Here is a 22,425-nt window from a genome sequence, read left to right on the forward strand (position 1 = left end):
CTCTCAAATAGCTGGGACTACAGGCTCACACCAGCACACCCAGCTAGTTTGTAGAGACAGGGGTCTCCCTATGTTGCCCAGGCTGGTCTTGAACTCATGGGCTCAAGCTATTCTCCCACCTCAGCCTCCCCAAGTGCTGGGATTAGAAGCATGAACCACCATATCCAGCCAAAAAACATTTTTAATAACAAAAACAATCTTTTAGGTATTCATCTTTTCTCACCACATCTTCTCCAAATAAATGGCCAATGTGACAAAATGCAGAAGAGAAACTGTTGGAGAAAACAAAGTAGCTATAGGAAAGTTGGAAATAGTCATCTTTTTCCCTGCTAAAAAACAAAAAGAAAGTAACAAACAAAGTAGCTATAGGAAAGATGAAAAATATAAAAGATCAGATATACTTAAGAAAGTAACAAAAAACCAAAAAGGTATTTTCTAAAATAACATCCTCAAAACCCAGAATTCACCTGAAATTAGCCCACTATTTTTATTTTAGGGTAACTCCAGTTTCTCTGGAGAACTTATTCCGTCCTGGAAACAACCCACTCATAAAGTCTGTTTAATGTCCTACAATATCATGGCATGCTGTGAAGGAAATATTGACCTAGGGGAAATATTCCAGTTTCCTCAAATGTAAAATGGTAGTATTATACTTAACCATAAAGATTTGCCACGAGAATTCAATAAAATTCCAAATATGACCTTAATGGCATTCTGGAAACTACACAGCTAATTTCAAATGAAAGTTATAATAAAGGTGATCCCCATCAAGAAAGCTGAGAAACCAATGTACTACATTACTGGGCTAAGGTGAAATAAAGTAGAGGTTCCCAATGTGCCTACAAAAGGCTTGCCCAGCCCTATTCTTGGTCTTCTCCCAAGTACCATACACCCCATGAACACATAAGTGCTGTGTGAGCATATTAATATATAGACTAAGTGAGCCATCTGACAACTATTTTCTACCAATGACAACTTTCAAGTTCAAAGCACTAAACCTCAAATTCATCATAAAGTTCAATAATTTTATTTTTAGATAGCTCCAACGACTTCACCTTAATTTGACACCAGCATATTTATGTCTTTGAGCTTTGTAGAAAATACTAAAATGGAGGCTTCTTACTGAAAAAGGGGGGTGACTCACAAAACTGCTTAGACAAAAAGTGTAAAAAGATGTAAATAAGCCTGGGCAACACGGCGAAACCCTGTCTTCCAAATATACACAAATTAGCCAGGTGTGGTGGTGTATGCCTGTAGTCCCAGCTACTTGGAAGGCTGAGGTGGGTGGATTGCTTAAACCCAGGAGGTTGAGGCTGCAATGAGCCATGAGCATACCACAGCACTCCAGCCTGGGTGACAGAGTGAGACCCTGTCTCGGAGAAAAAAAGAAAAGAAAAAGATGTAGATAAACAAAGATGCATTGAGTACTACAATGACTGATGAGATCTGCCAGTGATTCAACAGCGTGGGGAACCTGCATGATGTTTCATTTATTTGTAACTCAATTTCCAACTGTCTACATCATTGGCTATTAGGAAAGGTGAGGACAATTGCTTTAAAGCACCACAGAAATGTATGAATTAGCATATTTTGTCATAAGGCACATCCAATCTATTACATTTTCACATCAGTGTTCATCAATTTTTTCTCTCTCTTAAGTGAGATCAGGGAAAAGCCAAAGCCTCAATCACACTTAAAAGTGCAAATGACCTAAGGTCCACAGCCTAAGAAATTCACACAAAAGCTGCACAGACTCAGGAAAAAAAGATGAATTTACACTATCTACATCCTAATGCCTTTATCCTAAGTCCCAAATACATGGCTTCAAGTTCTCACCTTTCACCTGAGCGCAACAGAAATTTCCAATTGCTTCTCAGCTGTCAAGCAGCTAGCTCATCACAAATTCACCATTTACTGTTCCTTCTCTTTCAAACCTATTCTTAAATTCTTTAATGTTGGTATATGACACCATTTATCTAAGATACTTCCAAATTCACATTCTCAAATTTCTGCACCTTTTTCATCTCTCACTGCTGTCTAATCCGACCAGTGCCTAACACATCCATGCCCTCCTTTAAACTTCTATCAGCACTGCCTTAGCCTCTCTCATCTGGACCTTCATTACAGCCTCTTAAATAATCTCCCTCTACCCCATCCCCAATCTTCCTATCACACGGCCTCTCAAGTTATTCTTCCAGAAATACAGAAACATTTTTCCGGAAATACAGGTAGGCCATCTTCTCCTTAGCCTGATTTTTAGCCACAGAACTTATGGCCTTCTAGATATTCTGCTACTAGAACGAGAGTAAGGATCTTACTTGCTATCTGGTTTGTTCTCTGCTATATCCCCAGTACCTAAAATAGTGCCTGCCACATAGTAAGCACTCAGTAAATATTTGACAAATTAATTAAGCAAAGCATTGAAGATATTCTATTATTAGGCACTCAACTTCCTTTCCAGCTTCATCTCCCAGGACTGCTTCCATCTCTGAAATGTGCTTATCCAAATCTATCACAATTTCTCCTCATTCTTCAAGGCCTAGTTTTAGAAACCCCTTCCTCTTTGAAGCCTTCTGTAAATGCATCCTAACTAATGACTCTTTCCTCGGACTCACATACCACACTATTTGTATCTTTTAACATTCTGCTCATTCCGCTTTGCTTTACATCAGCACCAGTCTAGGGCATCTGGTGGGCAGAGACTGTTTTAGTCACCTTTGTACCCACAGGATCTGGCCCAATATGTAGACATTGTTTAGGAAAGGCTAGGCAAAACTGAGCATATGGGCTCTCAAATCTTTTTTAAGCTTTTATTAAAAAGGACACTTTGAGTGCCTAGTCTAATGTCTGGCACTGGCACTTAATAGGAACTCAGTAGGTATTTATTAAATCAAGTTGAATATTGAGATTATTTTCTCTTTAAGAAGATGATTAATCCTGGAAAAGTCAACACTTCAAGCAACACTTCACCATTTGACCACATTGTAATTTAGATGACTGGCTCCAACCCCCTTTGTGCAGGTTTTGGTAGATACTACAAGGACGGAAGAAGACAGAAGGAGGACACTGGGCAGGGGTGGAGGTGGGCGGCAGGGGCAGTGAGGGCTTTGAGGGGGAAACACCCTCTAGCTGCAACAATAGCAGGTTTTTTATCCCTAACCACAGGAACCCAGTGCATCACAAACAGGAAACACCAGCCTGTGACAGGCAGCTGTAAACCCATCAGTAAATCTGATTTTCAGTTCCCTGAAGGGTTTGCATGCCTAAATACCTCAATCCTGAGGCCTTTGGTCATAACAGCTCAAAAGGCAAAAGTCAAAGACCAGAGTGGCTTCGAAGCATGTACTTTGGTATGTCCAAAAGTCTCCCCCAGAGCTCAAGCCAATCTCTGTAAAAATGGATATTTTATGTGAACTCTCCAAAAGGCTCCAAGAATTCTGATTCAGTTAAATCAAATCACAACTCACTTTAGGTTAGGGGAAAAGATCTTTGAGTGAAGCTCAGGACCAATCCTCTTCAGTCTGTGGCCTTCGGCTGGGCCACCACCCAATTAAGGCAGAAAGAATGTGATGTAATCACTAGTTTTTCTCAATGTTGACATAATTGTTACTATGCATAAAAATTTACAAAAAAGGCCATAAGTCTATGGACAACCTAGAGCTCCCCCCCAAACCACCAGTAATCTCTACACTGCCCTTAAAGAATAATGGTCTTAAGCTGCACTTTTTCTAAGTTTGAATGGAATGTAGAAATTCATTCTCATTGGACATAGTTTCACCACCAAAGTGACATTCTCTTATGAGACTGATAAGGAATCGTCCTATTTTACTAAAAATGAAAAAAAGTAAATTTGTCTAGAGTTAGGGCCTTCATATGAGTTTTCAGAAAGTGAAAATGATCAGAGAAGCTCTGAAGAGAGGATGCTGCTCTGGGTGACAGCGGGAGCTGCGCTGGCCGCACTGAAGGAACCTAGAAATGCCTGAGGCCTTCCATTCAGTCCCTCCAGCAGCCTGCACACCTGGTGTTTCCAATTATTTTAGAAGGCAGCTGCTCTGGCTTCCACACACTTGCTCTGCCACCAAGTGTTCTACAGAAATGCCAGGTCCAATATGACAGCTCTGGGTGGCCAGGGCCATGTTTCATTTTTTCTTTCTTTTTTAAGACATGGGATTTCTTTTTTTTTTTTGAGATGGAGTCTTGCTCTGTCCCCAGTCTGGAGTGCAGTGGCGCCATATTGGCTCACTGCAACCTCCACCTCCTGGATTCGAGATTCTTCTGCCTCAGCCTCCCAGGTAGCTGGGATTACAGATGCGCACCACCATGGCCAGCTAATTTTTGTATTTTTTAGTAGAGACGGGGTTTCACCACGTTGGCCAAGCTGGTCTTGAACTCCTGACCTCATGATCCACCCACTTCGGCCTCCCAAAGCGCTGGGATTACAGGTGTGAGCCACTGCACCCAGCCAAGAGATGGGGTTTCTTTGTGTTGCCCAGGCTGGTCTTGAACTCCTGGGCTCAAGGGATCCTCCTGCCTCAGCCTCCCAAGTAGCTGGGACAACAAAACTGTTGGAAGATTCAATAAAGCTTCCCCATGTGGCTCTTTAACAGTCATCTGTTTTAAAAATTGGTTTTTAAACAGATTTAATGTGTGAAACTTATCTGATCTGGATTTGAAAAAAACAACTGTAAAAAGTCATTTCTAAGAACAAAAGAAATCTGATTATGAACTGCATAATTGATAATATCAAATAATTAGTGTTAATTTTATTAGCTATGATATCAGCATTGCATTTATGTAATGTGTTTCTTTTTTAGTGATGCAGCTCATGTCTCTTTCATCTTTGAATTCCACATTACCAACATATAATAAACACATGTGTGCTGTGTTTCGTGTCATCTTTTCTCCTCAAGGCAAAAATATTCAGTTATGTAAAGGAGGTAGATCTCAAGCTGAATATGGTAAAGTTTAATCGAACAGATTAGGTGTAGGAAACTGAGGACCTGAAGAAAGTGAACATCAGGCACTAAAGGTCCGGGTCCACTGGGAGACTAAAGACATCACTTGGAGATGAGTTGTTTCTCCACCAGGTGACAGGCTAATGGCACACACTGACAGTCCAGTGGTTTGTCAGCTGAAAGTGACCTGTACAGGAGAAAGCCAACAAAGGACCTAATGAAGCCCTCTCAGGATGTCTAGCTCCAAAATGGCCCTAGACTACGGCATCTTTAAGAAGTCAAGTCGGTTTCCAAGGGTTCCTAACCAGATCCTTTTGGCATGTCTCTCCTTAATTAAACTCCAAACGTTTAGGGTTACCCTGATCTCCCAGGATGGTTTGGGCCCTGGCAGTCCAGAATCTACATTCCTGGATAAAACGCCTTCTTACAAAGGTCAGGAGCATTAATGCTTCTGAGGCAACCATGTGACCTACAGTTATAGTAAGTACAAGATGGGCTGTTATGCCATCAAGGAATTCCATGAACTACTAACAGGAGAATAATGGCCACTCTCACGCTACAAATGGGCCAGTTCAGCATCACACCAAAAGGTTTTCAATACAATAATTTACGCTCTGAAAAGAAGTTACTTTTACTAAATAGGGAGAATAAAATGCAAGCACGCAAGCACACCCATCAGTAAATGACTCCGAGCATCCATAACTTTCTAAACACCAAACTAACAAAAACGATTGATGCGTGGTAAGTGCTCAAGCGTTTGACAGTTTGTTATTCAACGCCCAGTGTGCGAATAGTATTAACATTTTTGTCCAACAAGTTAAAATTCTGGCCAACATCTTTCTCTTTAGAAATTTAAAACGAGGCTGGGCGCAGTGACTGATACCTATAATCCCACCACTTCAGGACGCCTAGGAGGGAGGATCGCTTGCACCCAAGAGTTGGAGGCTGCAGTGAGCTATGATAGCACCACTGCGCTCCAGCCTGGGCAACAGAGCGAGACCTTGTCACTTAAAAAAAAAAAAGTGGGGGGGTGTGGGCCGGGCAAGGTGGCGCACGCCTGTAATCCCAGCACTTTGGGAGGCCGAGGCAGGCGGATCACAAGGTCAGGAGTTTGAGACCAGCCTGGCCAATATGGCGAAACCTGTCTCTACCAAAAATACAAAAATTAGCCGGGCGTGGTGGCGGGCGCCTGTAGTCCCAGCTACTCAGGAGATGAAGGCAGGAGAATCGCTTGAATCCGGGAGGCGGCGGTTGCAGTGAGCTGAGATCACGCCACTGTCCAGTCTGGGCGACAGAGCAAGACTCCATCTCAAAAAAAAAAGGGGGGGTGGGGAGGAAGAAATTTAAAACAGTATGAGTGGAAATGCTCTCACATTCAGTGCATGCTCCAACAAGATTTGTAAGCTAAAGTTGAAAGATCCTTTTCAAAGACAAGTCTTTTTCACTTTAAAGGAATGAAAAAATTAAAATGAATCAAGCACTAAGTAACAATACTGACATAATGCTTACTTCGTGTTTTACACGTTAATTCATTCATCCTTGTAACAACCTTTTAAGTACCATCATTATCCCCATTTTACGGTAGCGGAAACAGTACACTGAGGCAAGGCAGCTGAGTAACTACGTTTGGTTTAGTGGTCGAGCCAGGATGCCTAGGCACTCTGGCGCCAGAGTCTCGGCCTATGGTTCCCAGGCGTTGGTGCCCATTGGAATCCCCTGGGGATCTTTAAAACGCCGTCTCCAGGCACTTTGGTCAACAGGTAGGGGGTGAGACCTGGTCATCACAACTCTGAAAGGTTCCCAGGTGATTCTAAGCAAAGTTTGGGAACCGCTCGGTATTAAAAGCATTCCTAGAGTTCTGTCGCTTCTCCTGCTTAGGAGTTCCTTCGCCGAGGCGCTGAGCTCACGGCAAAGGTAGAGAAAGAATGCTAACGGGGAGGGGGGGCCAGCCTTGCCAAGGGTTAGGCCGGCGAGCCGGGAGTGAAAGCCGAGCCGCGGCGCGGAAGGCTCGGGCCGGAGGGTGCAGGCTGCTGCGACGTGCGATCCGACCCGGGGAGAGCGGCTGGCCCAGCTCCAGGTGCGCACGAGCAGGTGTCGGCTGGGCCGAGGGGCGCAGGCCACTGTGCCGCGGCGGCGGAAGCGGTGAGGCGTGCTGGCTTCTCACATGACTCCCCTCCAGGGCCCGGCTGATGCTGCCGGGAAGGGACCGCAGGGTCCCACACCCCCCGGGCGCTCCGCTGCGCCGCCGAGCGCCTCCCGGTCCTTGGGGTGCGCGTCAGAGGCGGCCCGCAGGGAATTAAGTTACTTTGCGCCGCCCGACCCGAGGACGCCGCGAAGTTCGTTACTTTCCTCGGCGGGGCGGGGCGGGGCGGGGAGGTGCGGGGCGGGACGGACCCTGGACCGCGGCGCGGGGAAGGGAGCGAGGCAGGGGCATCCCAGGCGGCGGCCCGGCCCCCCTCAGGTCCCTTTTCGTCGCCCACCGTATACCCACCCGGAGGTGAAATCCTGCTGCACGCTCAGCAGCCGCTCGCGGAGGGTCTCCAGCATTGCCGCCGCCGGTCTCCTCTCCTCAGGCCTCGGGCTGCTGCTGCCTCTGTCGCCCCCTGGGTCCCACGCCGCCAACCCCGCGCTGTCACCGTGCGCCCCGCACTCCCACTACCGGCCCCGCCCCCGGTCTGGTCCTCGCCGCCGCGCCGCAGCCCCAGCCCCTTCCGCGTTCCCGCCCCGCGCGCGCGCCAGGCTCGCGCAGCCGCAGTGGACTGCGCCGGGCTCGGGCTGCGGAAAAGGGGCGGGTCTTCCCCCGGCCGAGAGGGCCAGTAGCTCCTCCGCTCATTCCTAGCCCGCACCAGGCCTTCTCGTTTTTGCTTTTGTTTTTTTTCTTTAAAATGGAAGCGGCATCGTGAAAGGATGATTTAACTCGAAGCCTCCTTTGAGGGAAGTGTTGGCTTTTACGGTTTGGAAGAGAATTGGATCTATCTCTTGCATAGGCGATGTGCACAAATCATTGCATGGATTCTAGGTCCAGGATCTGACCCCACTGGCTTTCACCTTGGATGAGATAGTCAAATATTGAGCCTCGGTTTCTTCATTCATAAAATGGCAATAATAGTCGACTCTCTCGACATTCTTACTTTCCACTCTCTCTTTACCGCCTCCGGCTTTTGTGCCCTACACACCAACGGTGATCGCCTTTCGCGAGTCACCAGTGACTTCCATGTTGCTGGTGCCTTATATTACTTCTCTGCCCTGATTTTTTCTCCACCTCTCAGTGGCTCTGAATGCAGTTTATCATCCCCATCCTTAAAACACATTCTTCTCTTGCTAAGCACTCCATACTTCCTCTCTCCCCCTCCACCCCTTCTCCTATTTTAATAGCCACTCCCGAGGCTACATGCCCAGCCTCCCCAGCTCTTCTCCAGATGTGCTGTTCCATAGGTGAGTCTATCCATTACCATGCTGTAAATTCTGTCAAGGAACCGATGACTCCCACAGCTCTATCCTCTGCCCTGTCGTTCCTCCCTCTCCGTCAATTCATACCAGTTGCTTACTCATGTAAGCATGTATACAACATGTATCCAAAAGGCATCTCAGACCAACATACACAAAATTGAAAATTTCATTCATTGCACGTTCACCTTTAATCTGCTCATCCTGTATTTTCCATTTCAGTAGATGACACCACCATCCACCAAGTTGCTCAAGGTAAGACACTTGAAATCACCTCTGGTTCCCCTCTTTTCCTCATTCCCCATATTAACCCATCAAATCCAATCAACTGTACTCCTGAAGTATTTCTGGAACCTGCTTCTCTTTCTATATCTTCACTATATTTATCCTGGTCGAAGGCACCATCCTCTTTCAGTAGCAACACAGACAGTTCTTCCAGATTCTACTCTTTTGCCATGCACACCCCTATAATCCATCCTTGACACAGCAGCCAGAAAGAGTTATTTAAAAGATCAATCGGATCACGTTGTTCCCCTGCTTAAAATCTTCCAGTTGCCTCCTGGGCACTTGGAATAAAATTCAAACTACTTACCCCCTTAAAAAGCCCTAAAATTTGAACCTTTTCTAGCACTGTATCCAAATTGATTACTAGTCACCTATCATGTCCTTGACAATTAAGACATAATAGCCTTTTTTTTTTTTTTGGTGTGTTCTTTGAAAATTCCAGGTTTATTTCCACCTGTGGTGTTTTCACAAACTTTTCTCCAAACTGTCCCTTGTCTGGCTCCTTATAACATAAGGGTCACATCCTAAATAGCATCACATTAGATAGGTTTTACTTACCATTCAAGTTACACAACCAATCACTTCCTATCACGTAGCCTGTTTCTCAACTTAGTATACATTAGAAAATCTATTCAATAATTATTTGTTATTTATTAATTTAGTTGTTTACAAATATATTTTAAAACCAAGACAAATAAGGCATTCACCTCAGGTACAAAATTTATGGAAGCCAAAAAGCTCAGTAATCAAGATAAGTAATATTTTAATATGATATTTTAAAAATTCAAAAGTAATGAAAAAAATCTGTGATGAACAAAATAATCAAAATTTTAAATACACAGGATCTGTTAGGGCTGGGATTGGATGAAGGCAGTGAGGTGGGTAGCACAAGTACAGGCCCTGATGTAAACTGCTCTGTCTGTCTTATTAAGCTTTGCATCCCCAGCACTGAAAACAGTGAATGGCACGTAACAGACACCCAGTAAATGTTGTTCTGTTGCAGGAGTTAAGTAAGATAAAGGACTTAGCTTGTAGCTGGGGGACTACCTCTTCCCCACTCTTGATGTTTTCTTCCATGGGAAGGGAGCGCTTCTGCTAACATAAAGAAGTACCGGCCTTTCCTGGTGGGGAAGAGGTGACTACGCTGATTAGTGAGCTAGGAAGTAAGGAGCTCGGTCTCATCCTCTTTTCTTTTTGTTGAGTGAAAACTTCCAACAAAGAGCATTCGTTCTGCTGCCTAAGGACAGGCTTGAAGGGCAACCCAGTGCTTTTTGTGACTGGGTACTAGAAGTTCTGCTTGCCCATGAATATAAGCCATGTGTTCCATCAGTCTTCCTAGAAATAAAAGTGATGTTTTGGCCTCTTTATGCTGACACTATTGTTTTATTTCTCAGTTTGCTCAGACAAGTGAGAAAGCAGAGTGCTGTTTATTGAACCTTCTTCTACCTCTCAGAAACAGTGCCTGGTACAAAGCAAGTGATCAAATGATCAAATCTACAGAGACAGGTCCCTTAGTATCTAGTAGATTTGAAAACCACAAGTACTGGGAAATATTAAATTTTTTTTCTTTTATTCAATTAAACTCTACACATAAGTTTTCAATTTACTAAGTTTCATACATTCCAACAAAGCACCAAATCCACTCAAAAAAGTCTCTTGCCTGTCACTAAAAAATAGCTTTACTGGTTGTGCCTGATCATTTCTGTCTTGTCATTGTTTATTAGTCTATGGCTTGTTTGTGTTGGAGGTGCTTTCTGAACATTCTTAATCTCATTATGTCTATTAAATTCAAAAACAGTGAAAGTTTTAAAAGTGCTAATAAAAAGATAATTTATGATTTAAAAAAGTAAATATTTAAAAAAATTAGAAAATAACTACTGTTGTACATGAGTTGCTCAGGAGGAAGGATTAAGGACCAAGAGTTGAAGCATGTGACATGTCGTGTTTACATAAGTAACAGTAATCAGCCAGAAACTAGGAAGATGGATTGGCAAAATGAAAAAAAAAAAAACAAAGCTTTTAAGTACAGTCTGAGAACCAACATCAATATGGAAGCTATTGACCTAATCTTAATTCAGGAATTGGTTGAGAGTTGATTGTTGTTTGTTTGGGGTTTTTTTGTTTGTTTTGTTTTAAGACGGAGTCTCCCTCTGTTACCTAGGCTGGAGTACAGTGGTACAATCTTGGCTCACTGCAGCCTCCACCTCCTGGGTTCAAGCGATTCTCCTGCCTCAGCCTCCTGGGTAGCTGGGATTACAGGCTCCCGCCACTATGCCCAGCTAATTTTTGTATTTTTAGTAGAGACAGGGTTTCATTTCACTATGTTGGCCCGGCTGGTCTTGAACTCCTGACCTCAAGTGATCCGCCTGCCTTGGCCTCCCAAAATGCTGAGATTACAGGCGTGAGCCACCGCGCCCAGCAGAGAGTTGTTTTTTTTGAAAGCATATTAGTTGAGCCCGGGAAAAGCTTTGGTGATACAACGTTTGGGGTGAACACCAAAGCTGCTAAGAAGTTCCCTGAAATAGTGCTTCCCTGACCAGCAGCAGCTGCATCATCTGGGAGCTTCTTGCAAAGGTAGAATCGTAGGCCCCTACTGAATCAGAATCTGAGTTTTATTAAGGCCCCCCCAGGTGATTTTTATTCATGTTAACATTTGAGAAACCCTACTCGTTGATGAAAGGGGGTTTCCTGTCTCAACAGATTCTTATTGAAGACAAAGTGATAAATGAGGATTTGGTGGAATTAGAACCAAAGAGGAAGATGCTATTAAAGAAGGGGCTGTACAAAAGAAACTACCATCAGAGTGAACAGGCAACCTACAGAATGGGAGAAAATTTTTACAATCTACTCATCTGACAAAGGGCTAATATCCAGAATCCACAATGAACTCAAACAAATTTACAAGAAAAAAACAAACAACCCCATCAACAAGTGGGTGAAGGATATGAACAGACAGTTCTTAAAAGAAGACATTTATGCAGCCAAGACACATGAAAAAATGCTCATCATCACTGACCATCAGAGAAATGCAAATCAAAACCATGAGATACCATCTCACACCAGTTAGAATGGTGATCATTAAAAAGTCAGGAAACAACAGGTGCTGGAGAGGTTGTGGAGAAATAGGAACACTTTTACACTGTTGGTAGTGTAAATCAGCTCAACCATTGTGGAAGTCAGTGTGGCGATTCCTCAGGGATCTAGAACTAGAAATACCGTTTGACCCAGCCATCCCATTAGTGGGTATATGCCCAGAGTATTATAAATCATGCTGCTATAAAGACACATGCACACTTACTTTTTATTGCGGCACTATTCACAATAGCAAAGACTTGGAACCAACCCAAATGTCCAACAATGATAGACTGGATTAAGAAAATGTGGCACATATACACCATGGAATACTATGCAGCCATAAAAAATGATGAGTTCATGTCCTTTGTAGGGACATGGATGAAGCTGGAAACCATCATTCTCAGCAAACTATCACAAGGACAAAAAACCAAATACCGCATGTTCTCACTCATAGGTGGGAATTGAACAATGAGAACACATGGACACAGGAAGGGGAACATCACACACTGGGGCCTGTTGTGGGGTGAGGGGAGGTGGGAGGGATAGCATTAGGAGATATACCTAATGTTAAATGACGAGTTAGTGGGTGCAGCACACCAACTTGGCACATGTATACATATGTAACAAACCTGCACGTTGTGCACATGTACCCTAAAACTTAAAGTATAATAATAAAAAAAAGGTAAGGAAAAAAAAAAAGAAGGGGCTGTAGAACCCAGAAAAGTTCATACCATTTCACTGGCAGAGCTCTTTTAGAGTAATTGGAAAGGCACTATGGTTAATTGCTTTGCAGGAACCTGACTTAGATTTGTAAAGATATTTACAGCGTGTTGTTATTATTTGTGTTTTTTTTAAAAAGCCAACATGTAAATATTTTTGATATCTTTAATTTTTAAGAGTTTAATGGTTACAGAAGAATCCACGTAAAAGCTGTAAATGTTTCTCGTGAAGCAGTGAGTATTTTTAAGAATGAGGTAAGCTAGATAAAGCTGGAAAGGTGATATCAGCACAGCATTTTGAAAAGAAAAGCAGAGACAGAAATCAGGGAGGTGAAGGAGGGGAATTCCAGCCTCAGAGAGTAAAGATTAGAATGCAGCTGAAGAACAGGAGAGAAGGGGGTAGTTAGAGGATATCAAGGTCAGAAGACAGAAGCTATAATAATAGATCTAGACGGCAAGCACTGTCAGGAGTGACAGCAAGGTTGGAAATGAGTATTTTACCTGAGCTGAATGGAAAGAACAGTAAAAGGATCTCAGCTGCATCTATTTGTGTTCCAAAATTGTATCCCACTGTCATAAAATGACTGGGCACCTAACCTTATCTTTTTGCTCAGATGAAAAAAGAAGGCACTACACCGTTGCATTAAAGGAGGAAAACGTTTATTTTGTGTTAATCTATGGTTGGAGCTATATGGTCTATAAAATATCCATAAACAACCAAGTGACTCCATTCATCAAAGTGTAGGGACTCTACATGAGTAAAGGAAACCACGTCCTGTACTCTTACAAATAGATGGTTCCCCCAGAGAGAATACATCTCAGAAATCACATCTTCTGAACTACTATGCCATAGAAATATCTTTGCGTGGGAAAACTTAATAACAAACTGAAACTCTTTAATAAGAATTAGTGGCCAAAAAAAAAAAGTTTGAGACAATGATTACTTATAGCTAACTATCAGGTCAATACATGCTGGTGGGGGAGCCGTAATAATTGATCATTAGTAGTTAAAATAATTGATGATTATAATTGCAGTTAAGTGATAGTTCTCAAGCCTGGCTGCACCTTCAAATCACATGGGGAGCATTTTAGAAATACCAGTGCCTGGCCTCAGTGCCCCTAGAGCATCTGGTTTAACTGGTCTGAGGTGACATCTCCTCCTTCATGCGGTTTAAAAGCTTCCCTGGTGATTCTAACGGGCAGGCAGGGCTGGGAATCTCTGAGCTAAGCAGAGAGACTTAAGCTGCCCTGCAGGGGAAGGCAACGATGACTTCAGAATCCATGAACTTCAGGAGTCAAGGCTGTAGTTTGTCCTCACCTTTCCCGGCTCATTCAAACAGGCACTAGCCCCATCACTTCATTGTACCCAAGCGCCTGCAGCCTCCACCTCTGCTGGCTGGTTCTGAAGGCAACAGTGTGAGGCAGGGGCAGAGGAGAAAGCTAAACCAGGCCTGGATAAGCGAAGCAGTAGCTGAGATGTGCTTGGGCTTCCCCAGGGGTTGTGTTTTGTTGTTGTTGTTTTGTTTTGTTTTGTTTTTTCAAAAATACCTACTCAGCAAACAGAGGAAATCCAAGGACCAACTGTGCCTGGAGACTTAGCCAGGCCTTCTAGAACTGGAAGACTCTTGTTGCCAGTGATGGGGTTCAGAACATGCTACCCCAAAATATGGTACCCTGGGCATTTGAGAAAACTACAGAAGCAGGTTTTGTCTGACACACGTCCCTTTCTCCTCTGAAGCAGGTCCTAAAACCCCAGAAAGGATTTCCCAGCCTTCCCCTGTACCAGGTCACATGAGCAGTACCCCATGTGAAAGGTACCATCCTTATACCTGGAAGAAAAGAGCTGAAGACTAAAAGATGCCAAGAAGAATCTGAACAAACAAGTCTTGCTAAGTTTCCCTCCATTTATTACCACTGAGCCATACCTTTGTGTCTTCCTAGCAAACTTCTCCATGACTGTCCATTTTTCATCAAACCTAAACATAAAAATACACAAGATTACCTGTTCCTTTGAGTCTTCATTTCCTTATGAAGGCTCCCGTGTCACATTAAACTTAATAAATTTGTATGCTTTGCTCTTGTTCATCTTTTTGTTATAGGGTTCCCAGCCATGAACCTGAGATGGGAAAGAAAGCTATTTCTTCTCCGCTATACCATTGGGAAAACAACAAACCCTCTAGTGTCCTAACAGGAGCTCTGGTAGCTATCATTTTGGAGAAACTGTCTTGTTTCCTCTCCAAGTGACTCCTCCAGTCCCATGTATCTTTCTGACTCTCCCTGCTTCTACTTTTTCTTCTTTCTACTCTCTGCTTTCCCATATAACATTAGCCACCTCATAGCTTCAGCTTAACAACTCCTCTCTCCAAGTCTCTTGATTTCTGCCACTGCTACCAACTACAACCCTCCCTGGGCGACCAGAAGAAGGCTCTGAATGCTTTCACCAGTCCCCTTCTACCCCAGAATGCCTCACATAAGCAAAATCCTGTACCAGGCCACCTCATGCTGTGCACGTCTGCCTGTATGCCAAGTACCACTCCCTGGCCAAGTCTACAGTGACCAGGGTTGCAGGGTCAAACCGTACAAAGCATGGGCAAGAAGTGCTTTTGGCTTTTTTTCTCCCTTAGAAGGGAACTCTGAGGGGCTGTTTCTGCAAACTTGTAAGGGGGTGAATAAACCTATAATGGCTAAATTCGAGATAATGTATTCAGTGTGTTACCTGGTAATGTTTTCACTTGTGTTGCTTCAATTCAGAGGTTTAGACAAAATAAATGGTAAGTTTTCAAACATTGCCTTTGTGATCTGCTGAGAATCTCAACAAGGGAAGGAGGAAAGTAAACTAGTTCTTATGTACAGAAATATTGGGTTCCTTTGCTTCTATGTATTGTCTCTGTTTATACACAAATAGAAGTGAACAGATGTACCTGTTGTCTTAATAAACCATTTTTTATGCCAATGAGGAGCTTGTGGCATATACTGAATAGTCTAGTCCTCTGCTACTAGAATTCTGTTCTTGAAATGAGTGTGATTACTTTCCTCATGCAACCCAAATTAGCACCACTCACCACCCACTGGTACCTAGGGAGGAAGCATGGCATTGAGGGGGAATTAGCTGATCAATGGAGGACTTTTAATAAAACCTCATCTTTTGAAAATAGTGGAAATGTCAAAGGTGAAACAGTATCTAAGAGCAGGATGCTCATCCTTCCTCCTACCCCCTTGTTCCACCTGGAGACTGCAGTGAAGAGAAAACACGAGGCCGTTAAGCAGAGCACGACGGGGAATAGGGCGTGGAGAACACAGGTGCACACCACATCTCCCAATTTCCCATTGCTCCCTATTATTCATCCCTCTGTCAGGCAAGACTTTTCTCCTTATGGTTTTCTGCAGTGTCACCTACTCAACAAAACCACATTGTTAAGGCCCCACCTATGCTGGGTGCTCTACTAGATGCTGACATAGTAATGATATTAATATTGTCTTAAATTATTGTCATACTAATGATGATGGCTATTATTTACTGAGACCTCCATAGTGCCAAACAGGATTCTAAGCACTTTGCACATATCATTTATCCCCTTTTACAGACTAGGAAATAAAGTACTGTAAGACACATACCAATAAGGTACTGAAGAGCTTCTGATCTAGAGGTAAGACAATATCCACAAGGTGATTAGTGTTTTAAATATGGCTGTGATCTGCCGGGTGTGGTGGCATGTGCCTGTAGTTCCAGCTACTTGGGAAGCCGAGGTGGGACAATTGCATGAGCCAGGGACATAGAGGCTGCAGTGAGCCGTGATCATGCCACACACGATCTAGCCTGGGCAACACAATGAGACCCTGTCTCAAACAAAAATTAATAAATACGTCTGTGACTGCCCACATGAAAAGTGACTCACCTTGTCGTTGCTTTGGAAGAAAGAGTCATCAAAGGGAGTCCACTGCTGGGACAGCCTTCAGAAATGTAAGTATCTCAGCATAAACTCCTGGAAGGTGCCTGCAAGTGCTGTGGTGAGGTTTGGGCATCTGGGCCAGCCTCCAAAGCCAGCTCTCAGCAAATGCCACCTGGTTATGTGAAAGTCAAGGCAGCCGAGCCAGTTCAGCCCCTCAAGCCTTTAGGTGGGTTAGCCAGGGCATTGCCTCCCTCACAGACTGGCAAGACCCTGGGGGAGGGGAGACAGAGAAGACAAAGGGTCCACCAGAGCAAGGCAAGAGTGGGCGATACCCATGCCAGGCACCCAAGCCAGGTGCTCTGCCTCCTGGAAGAGAGTTGGGAGAGGGTTACACGGCCCTTGGCTGGAATCCTGCTGTGGAAACTGAGGGGGAGGTGGGCAGGGGACTCCTCTTCATGGGAGCAAGAGGCTTCCCAGGGTGCACAAGAATCAGAGACATGGGTGCGTGGAGGGTGAGCAGCCCTGGCTCTGAATGTGAAGAGGAGAGGGGCTCTGGCTGGGAAATCTGTCCACCCTATTGGTCAAATCTGAATACGCTGCTTCTCATTTAGTCATAGACATCACCCCCAAATCCTCACCCAGCCTCACTTCCTCAAATCAGAGGACCAAGGCACTGCCCGCCCATCTGTCAGCTGGTGAAACAGGATAGATTGCATCTTGGAGGTTAGCTGTGGGGGAGTGGCAAGTCAGAAATGTGTTACTGTCCCCATGCCATCTTGCTCATACTCCAGGAGGGTACAGTCTGGGAAGCGTGGGTCATGCTATTTTCTCTTCTTAAAATGCCTTGTCTACTCATAAGGAACCATAAACCATCCTGTCTTCATCTTTTAATATAGAATATTGCCACTAAATGTTTGTAATACTATATTGCATTTTCATGATTGCAGCTCTAAATCAAATAAAATCTGGGAGCTTGTGCCACAGGCCAAATGATATTCAGCTAAAGATCAGAGATCCAGCCTTCAAACTGGTCCCTCTTTCCTTCCTCACTGTCATTTCTTTATGTTCTTTTTGCATTTAAGGCAAATGCATTTCACCCAAACCTGATGATGCGTTCTGAGAGGGATGAGAGTTTCCATTAACTCCCTATTTCACATCCATCACTACATTTAACCTCTCATATAAAGTCTCAAGTTCTTTGCCCTAAAAATAGCTAGGGGCTGAAATGGGAATCGAAGTGAGGATTAGTGTCAGCTGTGGTTTTGAGTATCAGAAACCCACGGATGGTAGGTGCCAGTCAATTCCCCTTGCTCTCCTTCTGCTTGCCTTCACATCCACCCTGCGGGGCTGCATCCAGACACCACCCTGGTCTTCCTAACTAGGATTTATCCACATTCATGAACACTAGATAGAAAAACCTCAGTGGAGCGCTACTTACCCTTTAAAACTTTCTGGGAAATTGGTCAATTTTCCTTTGGAAATTTGACCTTGCACAAATCTTTTGGAAAATAAAATTATAGGCTTCCTGTCAACAAACCCAATACAATGTACCTTACCAACTTTTAGTATAAATGCAAAGCTACAATGGTTTATGCTACATAGATCCTGTTGAAATGAAACTTTAAGTTCTAGCAATTTAAAATAACACACCCAAGTCTTTTGTTCATTTCTCACAAAATCTAAACACACAGACACACACATTCACACCACAAATTATTTAAAGAAGTAGAAAGAAGTGGGTTGCAATAGATTCTCTGCATTGGTATTCACGTCTTTTTATTTAAACTTAATGAGGTCATGACAATGTGGATTTTTTTTTTAACTTAGTTTACTGTGACCTACTGATATTTGAGTTCTATGTCTTCTATTTTGCCCAGCAGTAAAATTAAGCTTTTCATTTCCAGATGGTAAATGAATGGCACAGTTCTTAGTTGTGAACTTTAGCTTACGTGTTCATTTGACTAGAATAAATGAATCCGGAGAACTCCACTGTTAGTAGCCAATTAGTCATTAAACAACACACAAACTCAAGTAAGTCACTATAATAACAGATGGTGACCCCATAGTACATTTGCTCTCTTAGCCTGGAGGTCGGCATTTGGGAATCTGCCATGCTTCGTAGTGGCGTTAAGTTTCGTAGAGTTCAGAGCTAGAATGCCACATAGAGAAGAATTAATCCTCTCATTTCACAGCTGAGACTATAGCTGCTGCACAGTGGCTACATAGATGCCAGCTGCCAAAAATAACTCTTCATTTTTACTTTGTTTTTAAAATCTACATCGTTTGCCAATAAGGAAAAGTGAGGTACAGAAAGATTAATGCCATAAAGTGGACATTTGAAAAATTCTCAATCTGGCCAGGCACGATGGCTCACTCCTGTGATCCCAGCACTTTGGAAGGCCAAGGTGGGTGTATCATTTGAGGTCAGCGGTCTGAGGCCAGCCTGGTCAACATGGTGAAACCCCGCCTCTACTAAAAATACAAAAATTAGCCAGGCATGGTGGCAGGCACCTGTAATCCCAGCTACTTGGGAGGCTGAGGCAGAAGAATGGCTTGAACCCGGGAGGCAGAGGATGCAGTGAACTGAGATCGCGCCATTGCATTCCAGTCTGGGTGACAAGAGTGAGGCTCCTTCTCAAAAAAAAAAAAAAAAAAAAAAATCTCAATCTGCAAAGCTGGAGTAATTTTGGGCTTAAATTCCAACAGTCATCTTGGTTTTCTAACAGTCCTTAACCTCATGATTAGCCATATAGATGATTTAAGATCAAGATACCATCAGGCTATAATCTCACTTTTTATAGTTTTGCTATATTAATAGAGACAGCAATAAGATAAATTCATGGAAGGGAACACGCAGTTCCATTTTTTACATTGAAAAGTCATCATGTTATAGTTTTACAAATGTGCTCACAGACATGCACACACGGAGTCCAGTTTGATTTAAAGCTCCAGTCTGGTCTTCCCTTCAGAGGCTCAGGCCTGACCTAGGCTCTCCGGACCCTCTATGGAGAGGAGGACTACAGTAGAACTGGCCTGTGCTTTCACTTTTGTTCTTCTTCCCTCTTCTGGTTTTAGCTTCTCTTGGTGTGGCAGGGAGAGAGAGGACACACCGCGGAAAACAGAAAGAAGTTTCGCCTAACTGGGCATGTGATAGCCTCTGCAGAGAGCCCCAAGGTGACTCCCTCTCCTGCTCCCGTCTGCAGTTTCCTGACCTGGGTAATCTGACCCCTCTCTTACCCCCTTAGCCTGTAGTTACTGAGGTGCCCTTGACCAGCAGACAGCCTTCTGATAGGAATACCTCAGAGGAGCTGCCAGTCGCTCATTGCCCCCAGGAGAGGGTAAGGTATCCTTGGGTTTGTTTATGAGCCCTGGTTAAACCCTTGTTTATCTGTACCCCACAGACACGGGATTGGAGCCAGTCAGTTAGTAAATCAGTCAGACTAAATAAAGACACAGAGACAGACATGATAAAAGCCACTGGGCATCATTAAGGGCTTAACCGAATTACATGTGTGTGAGATGAATCTTGGCTTGATGATGGAACTCCCCAAGCCAGATTGCTCAGAATAAATCCAACCAGCAGGATCACAGAGTATAAATGATGCATTTTGCACAGTGCACAATCTATGAAAAAGTCGGGCTCCAAAGTTTCTTGTCAGGGTTTAGGGACCCAAGATGCATTTTTCCCCAAGCAACAAAGTTATAAATGGTGATTCAGTAGCAAGGCCTCTTCTACAGAAGGCTGTTTCACCCCTAATGTGGCTGAACGACCACAGGAGCCTGAATTCTAGGCCTAGAAGTTGGGGACCGTGTCCTTACTGGAGATATTGAGAAGAAAGTGCTCCTCCCCTTTACTAGAGCCAAGGTCAGCTTTAATTGTTTTCCTCCACTCCAGGGGCTCTTGCACTTTGTCCTAAGCTCGTGCACTTCCCCTGGGTCAGCCCTGACTTCTCTAGAGTTCTCAAATCATCAGCTTCCTTCATTTCCTTATTCAAACCCTGTTGCCTCACTGAGACTAACAGGAAACCAAACAGAATTAATTAGTTCAAACTAAAATTTGATTTTCTAGCAGCCTTTTCCTTTCTATAAATGCTTAGGTCTTTGTAAAAGGGTGCTTCTGTGTTTGAGATATCGCCTGGCTATAGGAGTTTGGAGGATTCAAATGGGCTACAAGATAACAATAAATCTATTATTCCCAAGTGTTGTCTTAGACTATAATTACCCTTCTGTCTCAACTGCCTCTTAGCTTCTTGGGGCAAAGCAAGCTCACTTCTGGTTTATCAGGCAATACAGCAGCATACTACCATCCACTTGCCTGATGATTTCTGCCACAGAGGCAAGATGCTCCATTTCACCACTGGGGTTAGTGTTCTCGTATGTTGATACTGACTTATGTCACAGATGTATGTTGCTTTCAGTAGTCCATCACCCTTTAACTGTCTTTGGGCAGAGCACTCATTTGGAGGAATTACCTCTCTCCCATTGGATTATATTCCAGTGGGATTTTCAATCATGGTGCTCATTCTTTCTGTAGCCAATGGTCAGGCAAACAACTAGGGTAATTGCTATTTTCGTCCTTGAACTGAATGATGCAAAGACTGAAAATCTAGTGGAGATGTCCAGACAAGACCGTTTGGTCATTCCTGCCATTGGGAACTTCCAGAGATGCGTGGGCCTGTCCTTTTTGAATCCATCTTCTTTTTTTCTTTTCCTATCCTTCTGTGCCCATATCCTTCCCAAAGAATTCCTTCTTGTTGAAGGTAGCCAGAATTGGTTTCCATTGCTTGATACAAATAACACTAACTGATAACAGTCCTCTACTTCCTCTGTTACTCTATCTGTACTTGAACTTAGGGACAAGATCTCGAAAAGAATGACACACTTCTTATTCCACTGAGGAAACTCACTCCTACCCCAAGTCCTATCTCAATACTCCAACCCCAAAGCCAAACCTAGGAAGCCCTTGGAATGATTTGTTGTTTTTCTTGTTTGATTTCTAAAGGTTTGTTGGACCCTCAGTGGAGCGTGGTTTGCCTTATCCCTGTGAATTATGAGGTTGGGATCTTCCATCTCCTCCCCCCAATCTTAGAAACCACTCTCCCCACATTCCACTCATTTCTAGCCAGCCATGTTTCCCCAGAATTTACTTAGCAGATTTTATTGTATTTGTCTGCAAAGCTTGGTTGTACTTGTTCACCCAAATAAATCTGTCATTGGTTGAATTCCTAACAGTGTAATAAAATGAACTGAAAAACTTCAGCCTGAGTAGGATGCTGCTTTGCACCATTTCCCAATGAAGCAGAAGACAAAATTGTTTAGAGATGCTACAAATCTAAGTAAGTGCAAGTTTCATTAGCCTCTGTCCATAAACATGCTTGCTAGAAGTCTGCCATTTTTTCAGTATATTTACATTACTAATTACATTACCTATATATTTTGAAACTAGTGTCAACTGCCTAGAATCCCTGGGTGAGGTTAAGGTGTTTCCTGACCGGAGTATCTTTTTGCAGTTACAGGCAAAATTCTCTTGCTGAGTAGACCAAGTATCTACATTCAAAAATTATAACATTTATTGAGCACATACTATGTACTAGGCAGTATCTGCATTTTTACGGAAATCATCTCATTTCGTCTTTAGCAGCCCTATGAATAATGTCCCTCCTATTTTGCTGCTGAGGAACCAGAGAGATGACAAAACCAGCTCATGTTAAAAAAGACTGTAGGGTGAAGTCAAGAGTCAAAATCAAGCAGTCTGATGTCCTTTTCCAAGAAGGAAGGGAATGGATATTTTCATATTGAACTTTGTTGGCTTACAATAAGGGATTACCCTCTTGATCCAGGCCCTCGATTCTTCAGCAAAATTAACTATAAAGTATAACCAAACATTTCTGTTTCCAAAATGAAGAGAAAATGTTTTGGGGTGAGTTGAGTTGGCTATGTGATAGGTGATGTCCAAAGGTGGTCCCCCAATCAACTGTGTACCCCAGTTTTCACCCCCTGGTGCAGTCTCCTCCCGTTGAATCTGGGCTGGCCCTATGGCTTGCCTTTTAACTT

The 22,425-nt window shown here is 43.5% G+C and overlaps 1 protein-coding gene across 1 annotated transcript in view; it reads right to left on the bottom strand.

Moving 5' to 3' along the window:
- DTNBP1 (dystrobrevin binding protein 1) overlaps window positions 1-7,675 on the bottom strand; it is a 145,163-nt gene extending 137,488 nt beyond the window's left edge. Inside the window, exon 1 of the mRNA XM_024249070.3 lies at window positions 7,447-7,675. Within this exon, the coding sequence (XP_024104838.1) occupies window positions 7,447-7,502 (56 nt within the window). The 5' untranslated portion in view covers window positions 7,503-7,675. The remainder of the gene's footprint in view (window positions 1-7,446) is intronic.
- Window positions 7,676-22,425: the final 14,750 nt, after the last annotated feature.

Source organism: Pongo abelii, chromosome 5 (assembly GCF_028885655.2).
Source record: "Pongo abelii isolate AG06213 chromosome 5, NHGRI_mPonAbe1-v2.0_pri, whole genome shotgun sequence".
Classification (NCBI taxonomy): Eukaryota; Metazoa; Chordata; class Mammalia; order Primates; family Hominidae; genus Pongo; species Pongo abelii.